This window comes from Rana temporaria, chromosome 1, assembly GCF_905171775.1.
Source record: "Rana temporaria chromosome 1, aRanTem1.1, whole genome shotgun sequence".
Classification (NCBI taxonomy): domain Eukaryota; kingdom Metazoa; phylum Chordata; class Amphibia; order Anura; family Ranidae; genus Rana; species Rana temporaria.
Window position 1 is genome coordinate 444,024,687 of NC_053489.1, and position 14,018 is coordinate 444,038,704.

Here is a 14,018-nt window from a genome sequence, read left to right on the forward strand (position 1 = left end):
TAAAGATTGGTTTATCACCCTACTTCAGTCACTGGCTTTATCAACCTGACTGTTGAAGCCCTGGTCCTGAGGGAAAGGGGCCTTTCCAGTTTGGAGATTCCCACAATGCAGAAAGCCAGGAAGTTCAACTTTCTGTAAGGTTTACAATCGTACACAAAGCCAGCGAGGGGGGGGGGGGAGCTTTCATTCGATAAAATATTCAGTAGGACAAATTTTGGCTTTTTTGCATTCATGTCTGGCTCAACAATTTGGCACTGAGTGCAATCGAGGGTCAATTCTTGTAATTTGCAATCTTATTCCAAAGAGCGCTTGCCTCCCATTCTTTAAAGCGTTTCATTTGGACCCCCATATCGCCTGAAATACCTGGCTATACCTTCCCTTCTGCAAACAGACCACGATAATCATGGCTGCCGAGCCCTGACATTGTGGTCTGTTTGCGTGATTCCGTCAGCCCCAGCCCTGCTATCTGTCTCCTGTGTCGTCCTCCCCTTTCTGCCTGTCTCTGCTATACCCCCGCTCCTGCTGTTCTCCTTTCAGCTATTAAAATGCTGCCATCCTCTCTGCACCATTGTAGGAAGTTTGCCTGTGTTCTGTAAAAATAACTGCACGATTGTACCTGTATGAGTTCCACGGCTCTTCTTTTCCCCCCCCCCCCCCTCCTTTTTTTTTTTTCTTCTCTCCTCTACTCTCTGGCTGATGACATTGATGAGGTTGCACGAATAAGCACTGATAGGCTGTGCTAATGGGCACTGACAGGTGGCACTCACTGATGAGTGACGCTGATAAGGCTGCACTGATGGGGTGGCTCTGACAGTGGCGTCACTAGGGTTGATGCTACCTGGTGCGGAAAAAAATGGTGTCTCCCCCCCCCCCCTTCAGTACAGACCCCCCTCCACTAACGACGGACCCCCCTCCCACAGTATAGATCCCCCCCATCCCTCAGTACAGATACCCCTATCAGTGTAGAATCCCCCCTCTTAGTGCAGACCCCCATCAGTATACAACCCCCCTTAGTGCAGACCCCAGATGTATAGATGCCCCCTTAGTGCAGACCCCCACAGTATAGACACCCTCTTAGTGCAAACCCCCCATCACTATAGAATCCCCCCTTAGTACAGACCCCACAGTATACACCCCCTCCCTTTAGTACAGACCCCAGAAGTATAGAAACACTCCCTTAGTACAGACCCCCCCCCCGTCAGTATAGAATCCCCCCTTAGTACAGACCACTGCAGTATAAACACCCAACTTGGTGCAGACCCCCATCAGCATAGGCACCCCTCCCCCTCCCCCCGCACATGTCTATCTACTTAATAGAGAGTGTACAGTACAGACCTCAGAACAGGGAGGCCGTGTATGTGTACCTCGGGCTCCTCCTCCTCACTGGATGTAAACGGAGGAGGAGGTGCTAGCGGCTTTGGTCCGACTCTTGTGCCTCCCTTGCTAGTGTTAGTGAAGCGATCAGTGTAGGGCAGCGGGCGGTGTTGCAGCTGCCGCTATCCACGGGTGTCACCCCTCTGGCGTGTATCACCCGGGTGCGGCCCGCACCCCAGCCTGGCAACGCTCAAGCCCAGCTGTAAACCTGGGAAGATAATTTCGGAGGTGGGCGGGCAGTGAGAGCAAGCCGCGCTCATCACAGCACTGTCCACCAGAGGGCGCCGGTTTGAAGATAGGAATGTGTATCCCGCTCCAGCAGGCCGCAAAAGCCACGGCCTCAATTAATCGCCAGCCCGACGCTAGTCCGCGAAACTACTGCAGTGTAATCCAGGCGCCAGGATGCAATTTCCAGTCGCCATTGCGCGGGTGTGTGTGTGTTTTTTTTTTTAAATAATCACCCTGGCCATGATTGCCACATGGTGTGAGGTTAATCCTCTGTATCTAAATTTGACAACGACAAAGGAGCTGGTTGTGGATTTCAGAAAGAGGAAGCCACCAGTGACCCTCAATCTCCATTTGAGGAGTGGATGTGGAGGTAGTAGAGTTGCACGTATCTGGTGGTGCACATAAATATCTGGATTGGAGCAAGAACACTGAGGTACTCTATAGGAAGGGCCAGAGCCGCCTCTACTTTTTGAGGAGACCTGATATCCTTTTAACATCTGCTGGTGCCCAGCGCTCTCCTGTATGCAGTGGCATGCTGGGGAAGCAGGCTTAGGGTGTCCGACACCAACAGACTCAACAAACCGATTTGCAAGGCCAATGATGTTGTTGGATTGGAATTTGGAGTCTTTTACAACAGAGTTGGAGAGGAGAATATTGTTCACGTTACATTTAATCGTGGACAACTCTTCCCACCCTCTCCACAATACGCTGGTCAGTCTGCGGAGTACCATCAGTGACAGATTGTTACACCCACAATGCACCACAGAGCGACAAAGGAAATCCTTTTTGCCTGTGGTGATCAAGATGTATATTTATTTTCTGTGAGGGCTGGAGGTGAAAATTTTAATTTTGATCAGGATTTTGTGTTTTTAAAATATGTTGGTATTGTGATTTTGTTTTTATTTGGGGTGGTGGTAGAGAAAGTGTTGTATTATTTGGATTTGGTAGTTTGCCTATTATTTTAATCTGTGTTATTTATGCTATGTTATATTTTTATTGTATGGATGTTTTATTTGTGTATTGTTAATGGCTGTTATTGGTAATTTTGTTGTGTTTTTGCATCTTGTTTAGTTTATTGTTGTGATCTTGTGTTGTCTTTAAGTGTGTCTGTGTCGTAACAACAATTTCCCAATTTCCCTTTGGAATTAATAAAGTATTCTGTATTGCAGATAAAAAAAAAAAATGTTATTGCATGTTTTGCCTAAACTACTGTTTAAAAGGGATACCAAAGCTAGTGTCTAATTTTCTAAACCCTAAATAGTAATTTACTTGATCAAAACTGTAAGCCCTCATTTGCATATGTGGCATGGCACTCTCTACTGTCCCTATAAATAACAATTCATAGTGGATCTATTTTCAGAGAGTGGTAGAGCAGCAGATGCTGGGCATTCCGGGGGTGATAACTATTGCCTCCTGAGTGCCTGCCTGTTTTTATTGCGCCCTCATTCATTGAATTATGTGACCCATATTTACTATGCCCTGTGAGTAGGCACTGCTGTGTCACACATCTCAGAGAGCCTGCTTTCTGAACTACAGAGGTGCTGAAAGGAGGAGTTTCATGGGGCAGTCGGTGCAGGAATCAGTTTGGAGGAAGCAAGGTGCCATGGGATATGTAGTCTGTGGAAATAATAAGTAAACGGCATACGAGAAGCTGTAAATCATGCAGGAAACCTGAAAGTAATTTTTTCTAGCAAGCTTTATATGGGATTGTCAAAAATAACGGTTTGTGTTGCTAATAACATTTTGATTGCACTTTTTCATATTTACAGTACCTCTAGCTGCCACGTGCAGATGTTTTCTCATTTTCATGCTCTTTTTGTAGCAGGGAGCAGCCCTCTCGACAGCCCAAGAAACTTTTCTACTAGTACATCTGTCAACTTTCCTTTTGCACGCAGGTGAGTGTAACACACCCATTTTTTTTTTTTTTTTTAAAGATAGAGTATTTCTTGTTTATTTGCTGAAGACGGTACAATTCTTTGTCGATTCGGGTAAGTATATCATGGGCTGCTCTGTCCCTGTCTAATAAATATATATATATATATATATATATATATATATATATATATATATATATATATATATATATATATATATATATATATATATATAAAAAGCATCTCTCATGGGACTTTGTTGCAGCCAAGACGTATTAATTCAATCGACATTTATAAGAAGCAAAAGGTTTTATACACAAAAAGAATAAAATAAATCGATTATATAAAATGTTCTGGTCTTTGACTATACACCATCCTCCATTTATTTTTTTATTTTTTCTCCCAGCAGGGAGTAATAATTGCATACAATATACATCAACTGATACGCTGACACCTACACGTTTTGATTAGGATTAATCTTCCCCAGGGGATATAGGTGGAGCATACATGGGTAGACCAGATTTGAAAAGCATAAGATAGCTACAGCACATCTCAGGGGGAATCCCAGGTATGATGGCAGGGCCACAAATCCCACTAGGAATCAATTGGGGGGGGCGGGAGCGCAGATGGAGAGAGTTCATTGTGAGCAAATCATCCACCCAACAGTCCAGCCGATGTTTTGCTGTGTTGAAGGAAAAAAATGTGGGCAAAGATGTAATAAGCCCCATTTCAGCCCTGTGATTGAACTATCTGTTGAGTGATCTGGCCACCTGGGATTCCCCCTGAGATGTTCTGCAACTTTTATGCTTTGTGACGTTCAGCCGTTCATAGGCAGCTTTGTGTTCGGTGAATGAATACAAAACTTCCGCTGAGTCAGAGAGTGTGACGTTATCAGCCTGCCCCTGTGATAGGAATCTCTATTCCACAGCTGGGACCCAGCACTTTATTTAAAGTAATGGACAAATAGAAATCCTATTGACGGCAGTGGTAATTCTGTTTTATTTTGTCATGTTTATTAAGTGCAAGTGTTTTCAATACACAGTAAATAAATGTTAACTGGGATAAAGGTCTTAGCCTAGTTAACCTAATTCTTGACCTTGGAGAAAGAAAAGCTTGGAGAGGACCAGGTATATCTTAAGCTTAAGCAGAACACTGTAAAACCCTTCACTTCAGGAGAGGTGGGTCCATATAAGAAAGATTTTATCTGATAGACGGGAGGGGGGATGGGACAGAGGAGACGTAATACTAACAGTGGAAGAATCAACACAAAGGACACTTACTGGCTGTAAGTTCTCTCCCTGTGGATCGGCAAATGTTTCACTGCCTGTGATTAGCAGTATGCAGTGTCAGCTTCCTGGCAGGATCGGGCATGTGGGGTTTCGAATATGCCCAAGCCCATCTTGACCTGAAGAGGTCTCTGTGGCTTACTAACACCACAGTACACAAAGGCCTAGAAAGTGCCACAGTGCAGAGTGCAAAACCCAAAAGTAACATTCCAGGCTAACTCTGCATTCTTTGATCCAGAAAGAGCAGGGTATGGCCGCCAAAGCTATAGCTGAGGATACGCTGATCTGGATAGCTACTGTGTAAGGCCTAGCACAAGCAGCATTCATAGTCCTGGTTGAAGTCACAGGTGAATTTTTTTTTGATATATTAGACAAACTTTCTGGAGTACAAGAACGGGGTATATCCTGAAAGCTTGTCCTGAAATTGTATCTGTTAGAGCCGGTTCACACTGGGGCGACCTGTCAGGCGACTCAGCCGCCTGACAAGTCGCGGTCCACAGTAGTCAATGGAACCGTTCTAATAGGAGCGCCGCAAGTCGCTCCGACTTAGAAAAAGGTTCCTGTAGGACTTTGGGGGCGACTTGCATCGACTTCAATACTAAAGTCATTTTGCAAGTTGCCTCTCAAGTCGCCTTGAGATGGCCTTGCCGAGTCGCCCCTAAAGTCGTGCCGCCTGTGTGTGAACCGGCTCTGAGTGTAAATAAAAAAAAAAAGATCAGAAACAGTAGTTAACTGTGCTATGGTCAGCAGAAATGCTTTTCGAGTCTGATCTGTATGCTCTCTGTTGTTGCTTTCTTGCTCCTTTATTTGTGGTTGTCATGTTCCCCTGTCTTTCCCCTACTGTCCTCCACCAAGATCTCATTGTCTTTGTCTAGTTTCAGGTATTTTAGGCTTCACTCACATGAAGGTACAGGGGCTGTACAGCATTCTGAGCCTGTGTAATCCCTCTCCTAGGACCCACATCTGCCTGCACTTGCTCAGACGTTTGGTCCAAACACATCTGCCACTCTGGAGCATTACTGCATGCAGCCACATTTTCTAATTGATCTCAATGAGCAGCTGGACATGGCAGTTGCAGGTCTCTGGGGAGTAATTATGCAGGCTCTGCATGCTTTATGGCTACGTGTATGAAGCCGTATTGTGGTTCATGCACTTGTGGCTGCTAGGCCAGAAATCTTTGTGTGCATATCCCTGCACCCATGGGGTTCAAGTCGTTTGTTCCTCCCAGTGGCTGTTATACCAGGCAAGGGTTTTATTCCAGGGGATCAGATATGTCCATACCCCTTGCTTTTTTCTATTGGTGCAGTATATATGGTAGAAAGATGCACAAACACTATGTGGGTTAATCCTGTTTCATTCAGTGTGGTGTGTGTGTGTGTTTTTGCAACTTTTAATATCACCAGCGTTTTTTTATTTTTTATTCCAAAAGTCACTTTCCTGTCTCTGAGGTGTTATCTGCTGGCTGGAACATTTGCTGAAGGAATGACACTGTTAAAACAATTATTTTTTTCTTGTCCCTCTAGCAAGCCTAATATGACATGGGGCCCAAATCGCCCTCCTTTTTTGGTTGCTTTACCTTAGGATCCATTTTTCTTTCTTTTGATCTAGGTTTATTTCAGTTGTTCCTCTCCTGGCAGTGGCATATTGTTTGCATATCCGAAATGTGTATATGATTCTAGCTGTTTTGATACAGTGGATCACTTTAGATTTGTCTTGGGCAAAGGTTCACTGTTTATCTCGCCAGGGTGGAGCTGGTGCTCCTGGCCCTTGGCATGTTTGCATTTTGAGAAGTGACTCAGAAGATTAGTCTGTGATAAACTGACTGAGTTTTTTTTCATACCTCCCAATTTTTAAACATGGAAGGACGGATTTTAAAGGGGCAGAATACTGAACGTATAGTGCACTGTGGTGAAAAGTGGGGATGGTCATTTGGGTGTGGTTTAAAGATAGACCTGAAGCAGATCTGGTAAGAATCCCAACTGTCACTGGACGCTTTGTGTTAATATGAACAGAAACAGCCAAGAAGGTGGTGTTCATTATTGTGTATCGAGGAAAACGAGAAAAAACATATTCTGAACCAAAAGGTGTACTAAAATATTTTCCAGTGCCAGTTGGCCAAAGAAATGCAGCCTGGCCGTGGCCATAGAAATGCAGCCTGGCCGTTGCCAAAGAAATGCAGCCTGGCCGTGGTCGTAGAAATGCAGCCTGGCCGTGGTCGTAGAAATGCAGCCTGGCCGTGGCCGTAGAAATGCAGCCTGGCCGTGGCCGTAGAAATGCAGCCTGGCCGTGGCCGTAGAAATGCAGCCTGGCCGTGGCCGTAGAAATGCAGCCTGGCCGTGGCCGTAGAAATGCAGCCTGGCCGTGGCCGTAGAAATGCAGCCTGGCCGTGGCCGTAGAAATGCAGCCTGGCCGTGGCCGTAGAAATGCAGCCTGGCCGTGGCCGTAGAAATGCAGCCTGGCCGTGGCCGTAGAAATGCAGCCTGGCCGTGGCCGTAGAAAAGAAGCCTGGCCGTGGCCAAAGAAATGACATCCCATCCACCTGACAGAAGACAGAGCAGCCCAAGCAGCCGTTCTCAGGAACGGTGTCAGGCCCAGCACGGCGCTTGTGGTGTGGGGGGGTTTGGATGTCTGTTCTCTGCTCTCCTGCCCCTCTTCGGGTGGTGGTGCCTACCGCATATTAGCACCATAAGACGCAGAGACATTTTCCCCCATATTTCTGGGGGGAAAAAGTGCGTCTTTTGGAGCAGAAAATACGGTATTTGTTTAGCTAGCTACAACTTTTAGTACAGTCTGTATACAGTGTGACAACGGCTCTCAGCTGAGAATGCAATTATAAAACACAAATTACACTTCAAATACATTTAGCAAAAAAAGATTTAGAAAACATTTGGCACCAATCTGTTGAGTCTTCTCCCTGTATACACAGCGCACATATGCTACAGTCCTTTTACCCACAAGCTATGCTTTAATGACTGTGCCTAGGATTGCACCAATACTGTTTTTTATTTTATTTATTTATTTTTATCGACAAGTACTGATACTTCTGCTCGATACTGATTACCGATACCTTTTGCGTCCTTACAAAATGAATAGGCTCAAATCACGTGCGATTTGAACGGGAATGCATTGCGATTTTCTCTCTGCATCAAATGGTTCACACAGGAGCAGTGGGGGAAATGCACCACATTCCTATGGGATTCTTTGCAGTGCAATTTGAGCCCATTAATTTTGTATGGGCTCAAATTGCACCACAAAGGTATCGGTTTCAGGTGTGTGAGCATTTGTATGAGTATTTGTACAACTGCTTACAGCGCCTTGAAAAAGTATTCATACCCCTTGAAAATTTGTTACAACCAAAAACGTAAATGTAGTTCATTGGAATTTTATGTCATGAACCAACACAAAGTGGCACATAAATGGGATGCATATGTTTTTAGCCCCCCCCTGAGTCAATACTTCGTAGAATCACATTTCGCTGCAGTTACAGCTGCAAGTCTTTTTGGATGTCTCTACCAGCTTTGCACATCTAGAGAGACATTTTTGGCTCAATCTTCTTTGCAAAATAGCTCAAGCTCTGTCAGATTGGATGGAGAGCATCTGAACAGAAATTTTGAAATCTTGCCACAGATTCTCAATTGGATTTAGGTCTGGACTTTGACTGGGCTATTCTAACACATAACTCTTCTTTGATCAAAACTATTCCATTGTAGCTCTAGCTTCTTGCCACTCTTTCATAAAGGCCAGATTTGTGGAGAGCATGACTAATATTTGTCCTGTGGATAGATTCTCCCACCTGACCTGTGGAGGTGACGCCGCAAAACGCTGGTGCCGCGTTTTGCGTCTGAACCCATTTTTTGCTTCTGGAAAAACAAGGTTAAACGCAACTGCCTAGAAACCGCAATAAACGTGACTGTGTGCATGGACACATAGAATAAGGGCTCTTTCACACGTCCGCTCAGTTTTTTCAAACTCGGTGCGGGTATTGGCGTATATCGCACACCCACGATTTTGCCCTGATTTTCAGGGCAAAAAAGTGCGCGGTATACACCGATAAATACGGTATGTAACTATGTAACCATTCCATTTTTTGCACACATCCTACCTTAAGAAGAATTTCAGAAGTATATAATGTACTTGGAGTGCAGCGGTGAGGAGTATGTACAAAGTGCAGTGGCTAGGAGTATAAAATGTACAACATTGGGGGTTATTTACGAAGGGAAAATCCACTTTGCACTGGAAGTGCAGTCGCTGTAGATCCGAGGGGGACATGCAAGGAAACTTAAAAAAAAAAGCATTTTAGCTTGTACATGATTGGATGATAAAATCAGCAGAGCTTCCCCTCATTTCATATCTTCCCCTCAGATCTACAATGACTGCACTTCCAAGTGCACTTGTAGTGCAAAGTGGATTTGCCTTTAGTAAATATCCCCAATGTGTCTATCATGCAGGATACCTAAAGCACAAAATGCTGGGACCAGCAGTATATATATTGCACATACTGAAGGGCTCAGGAGTGTGCATCACAAACCGCACAGGTGTCAAGCGTGTTTATTGCACAGAGTACAGGTGTCAGGAGTTCACAGGCCTTTGTGTCCTCCTTGACAAGATAGACCAACTAGCTGAATATACTGTATGAGCCATGTTGCAGTGTCTTCCATTCTGAGGCAGTATAGTTGCATCTCACCATCAGTATAGTTCACTTACTGAGCCTTGGCATGATATTGATCTATCAAAAAAATGTGTTACTTCAGGCCCAGGGTGTTACTGCCAAGAGACCGCTGCTCACTATCTCTCTAGCCAAGGTACACAAGGTGCTCCTTGCCTTTTTTATATGGTTGTCATTTTCCGCAATGCATTTGTGGCCTTTTGATATGGGAATATTGTCATAGACTCGAGCACCCCCAAGCCACCTTCCCAGGGTAATGGCAAAAAATTGAGGAACAAAAACTGGATGGCCGCACTCCAAAATACTTAAAAAAGTTGTCTTTAATATTCAACTGTACACACACAGTCACTGCAACCAACAGAATACAGGATAGCCGACGCGTTTCGCACTTACAGCTAGTGCTTAATCATGGCTCCCAGGGTAATGAGTACAGGGTGGCCCCTTTTATTCATGGCCAACAGCATCTCCCAGGATCCCTGGCTGATTTGTATATATTCTGGAAGCCAAGGGTCTGTCATTAAGCAGCTGTAGTGTGACCGGTCAATATTTGGCACAGCAACATCTTGATTGATAATAGATCTACATCACTGGACAATATGATTGACAATTACATTGAGGGGCATTATTTTTTTTGCATTTGCAATGCCCAGTGCTGTTAAAGGGTCACTAAAGGAATTTTTTTTTTTTTAGGTCCTCATTGTTTGTTTTTGCTTTGAAGTAGCTGTAATTCTGCTCTGATCTCCACACTTCCTGGTTGCCTGTTTCCTTATAACCATCGTACTGGGAGATTTTCACGGTGGTCTAAGCTGTCATTAATGTGTGTCTAAAACTCCTCAGAACCAATCAGATTCATTTTAAAAACAAAACCCTGCCCTGGATTTGTTTGTTTTTGTTCTGTGAGTCTTCCCGACTCACCTCTCACCCGGAACTTCATGTATGTACCTTTAAAACCGAAAGTGAAACTAGAGGCACATTATATGATAGATTAAATTCAATTTGTAATCATTTTTAAAAGGAATCGGTTAACTTTTATGTCTCTATACCCAATAAACAGTCATTTCAGCAAAAAAAAATGTTTCCTTTAGTGACCCTTTAAGTAACAAAGCAGATCTCACAAGGGTTGGTCTGCAAACGTTTTATACATGGATTTGTAAAGTAAAATAATTAAGAGGATGCCAACAAATTGTACTCCATGCTTATTGGCCATTCTTTTATTAGACATTGGTTATGATCTGTTATTAATGTATTCTTGTATTGTATTAATGTAGTCTTATCTTTATGAGTCTGTGTACTGATATTACTGCCTGTTATATATTTTAATGTTTTGTGTTTTTTTTTTTTCCTTGCTATTTAATCCCTGAAATGATTGAAGTCATGGACCACGGACTGACAGGTAATAACAGATATGTTTTCAACATTGAATTCACAAAGCATTTTTAACTATGAAACTTTTGTAACTGTTTTCATGAATTTATTTTTTAGATCTGATGGACGTAGATGGTCCTTGGCATCTTTGCCATCATCTGGATATGGTACCAATACTCCAAGTTCCACTCTTTCGGTAAATCACTGCTGTTCTTAAGATACATATCTGTAGGCTAATAATGAAATGTGGTGTTCTGGTTTGAATAAAGCCATATTCGCTTATGTCATGGTTTTAACCCTCTAAGATGGACAGTTTTGATTTGGAAAAAAAAATCGGCAGTAAAGTTTGCCAAAATCTGCAGCAAAGTACACCAATCACCCAGAGGGGAATGTTTTTTATTTTGTTTTAACAAAAGTGGAGATACTTTTTTTTTTTTTTAATCATTATAAGGGCAATCTTCTGCTGGCCATAAAAAGCCCATCGGTTCCAAAGTTTGTACAATTTTTGGTCCTGAGTACTCGGGAATTGTGTCTGGTGCTGAACATTATAATGGCAATAGTAGTTAAATACCTTGAGTTCCATACAGTCTGTCTTGTACCCTTAAAGGATGTATTGTTTCAGCAAGTGCTGGGTCCATGAATGTTTTGCTCTCCAGCAGAGCACTTCCAGATGGTTTTGATATCGCTGGCCTTTCAGACATTGGATTTATGCAGTGCCTCTCCAGTGCCCTGTTGTACATTAACCACATAGTCCCCCGGACCATATTGCTGGTCAAAGACCAGGCCACTTTTTGCGATTCAGCACTGCGTCGGTTTAACTGACAATTGCGCGGTCGTGCGATGTGGCTCCCAAACAAAATTGGCGTCCCTTTTTTCCCACAAATAGAGCTTTATTTTGGTGGTATTTGATCACCTCTGCGGTTTTTCGTTTTTGCGCTATAAACAAAAATATAGCGACAATTTTGAAAAAAAATAATATTTTTTACCTTTTGCTATAATAAATATCCCCCAAAAATATATAAAAAAAAAAAATTTTTTCCTCAGTTTAGGCCGATACGTATTCGTCTACATATTTTTCATAAAAAAAATCGCAATAAGCGTTTATTGATTTGTTTGCGCAAAAGTTATAGCGTTTACAAAATAGGGGATAGTTTTATGGCATTTTTCTTAATAATTTTTTTTTTTACTAGTAATGGCGGCGATCAACGTTTTTTTTTTTTTTTTCGGTACTGCGACAATATGGCGGACACTTTAGACACATTTTTGGGACCATTGGCATTTTATAGCGCTCAGTGCTATAAAAATGCATTGATTACTATAAAAATGCCACTGGCAGGGAAGGGGTTAACACTAGGGGGCGAGGAAGGGGTTAGGTATGTTCCCTGGGTGTGTTCTAACTGAAGGGGGGCGGACTGACTGGGAGAAATGGCTGTTCATACATTGTATGAACAGACGGTCAGGCATTTCTCCCCTGACAGGCCCGGGAGCTGTTTGTGTGTGAACACACAGCTCCCGGGCCTGTCAGGGGAGAAATGCCTGACCGTCTGTTCATACAATGTATGAACAGCGATCAGTCATTTCTCCCAGTCAGTCCCCCCCCCCCTTCAGTTCTCGCTCTGTAACGCGCGATCGCGGGTGCCCGGCGGCGATCGCGCGCCCGTCGGGCATGCGCGCCGGGATCAGGGACGAGCGGGGGGCTGCTGGGAGAGATGACGTATAGCAGGGATAAGCAATTAGCGGACCTCCAGCTGTTGCAAAACTACAAGTCCCATCATGCCTCTGCCTCTGGGTGTTATGCTTGTGGCTATCAGTCTTGCTTTGCCTCATGGGACTTGTAGTTCTGCAACAGCTGGAGGCTAGCTAATTAAATATACCTGACGTATAGCTACGTGATCTCGCCCAGCAGAGAGACCTGCCGCCGTATAACTGCGGCGGCTGGTCGGCAAGCAATTAAGGAGGGCACATTACCAATTTTAAGACCAACATTTGGCTTGCTTTTGGCCCACTTGCATATTCACATTCATGTTAAAATAATGCTACGCTTTTCCGCTCTTTTTATGGATCCAGGGGATTTTATGCAGTGTGCAGCATATGGTCTTGGCACTGACAGGCTGACCCCCCCACCCCTTCAACCTCTGCAGCAATGCTGGCAGCACTCGTATGTCTATTTCGCAAAGACAACCTCTGCATATGATGCTGAGCACTTGCACTCAACTTCTTTGGCTGACCATGGAGAGGCCTGTTCTGAGTGGAACCTGTCCTGTTAAACCGCTGAATGGACCTGGCCACCGTGCTGCAGCTCAGTTTCAGGGTCTTTGCAATCTTCTTATAGTCTATGCCATCTTTATGTAGAGCAACAATTCTTTGTATTCAGATTCTCAGAGAGTTCTTTGCCATGAGGTGCCATGTTGACCTTTCAGTGACCAGTATGAGAGAGTGAGCGTTTTTACACCAAATTTCACACACCTGCCCCCCCGTTCACACCTGAGACCTTGTAAAACCAATGAGTCATATGTAGGGCTGCAACTAACGATTATTTTCATAATCGATTAGTTGTCCGATTTATTGTTTTGATTAATCGGTTAATAACCTTAAAAAAAATTCGCGGCGATTTGCATTTTTACATTTTTTTTTTTTTTTTTTTTACCTATTTGTATTTGGGCAGATTAAAAAACACAAATTGCCACACAGATGCATTACATGGTTCACTGCAGTGTCTCCTTTTGAAGTATATTGAAATGAAAAAACAAAATAGCCCCGTTTTGCGTTAAAAGTCCTTGCTCTTTCCGAATACGCGGCAGCTGAAAAAATCATGGATGCAAACGTGTCCCATATTAAACCATGTGAATGAATTGTAGTGTGTTTCTGCAAAAAGCACCAAAAAACAGAGGTGTAACCCAGGCCTGAGATGTTTAGTAACATAATGGGGTTAAAAAAACAAGAATTGGTACAAAAAGAGCAAATAATCGCTATTGTTAGGGGTTCATTTCTTACTGTGGGACAGTGAAAGTAATATTTACAATAGCGATTTGCTATTTTTGTACTATAAAGGGCTAATTATTATTTTTTTTAACCCCCATTATGTTACTGGCCGATTAATCAATTATGAAAATGGTAATTGATTAATTTCATAATCGATTAGTTGTCGATTAATCGATTAGTTGTTTTGGCCCTAGTCATATGACATCGGGGAGGGGAAATGGCTAATTTGGGCCAAAGGGCTCT

General features: G+C 43.4%; 1 protein-coding gene across 3 annotated transcripts in view; it reads left to right on the forward strand.

Moving 5' to 3' along the window:
* Nucleotides 1-14,018, forward strand: part of MAST3 (microtubule associated serine/threonine kinase 3) — a 251,058-nt gene that overhangs the window by 145,968 nt on the left and 91,072 nt on the right. For 2 of the 3 annotated variants that reach the window (XM_040326886.1, XM_040326895.1), the window contains 3 exons: nt 3,425-3,497; nt 10,801-10,821; nt 10,911-10,989. In XM_040326886.1, the coding sequence (XP_040182820.1) occupies nt 3,425-3,497; nt 10,801-10,821; nt 10,911-10,989 (173 nt within the window). The remainder of the gene's footprint in view (nt 1-3,424; nt 3,498-10,800; nt 10,822-10,910; nt 10,990-14,018) is intronic. The other variant, XM_040326891.1, reaches the window with a different exon arrangement.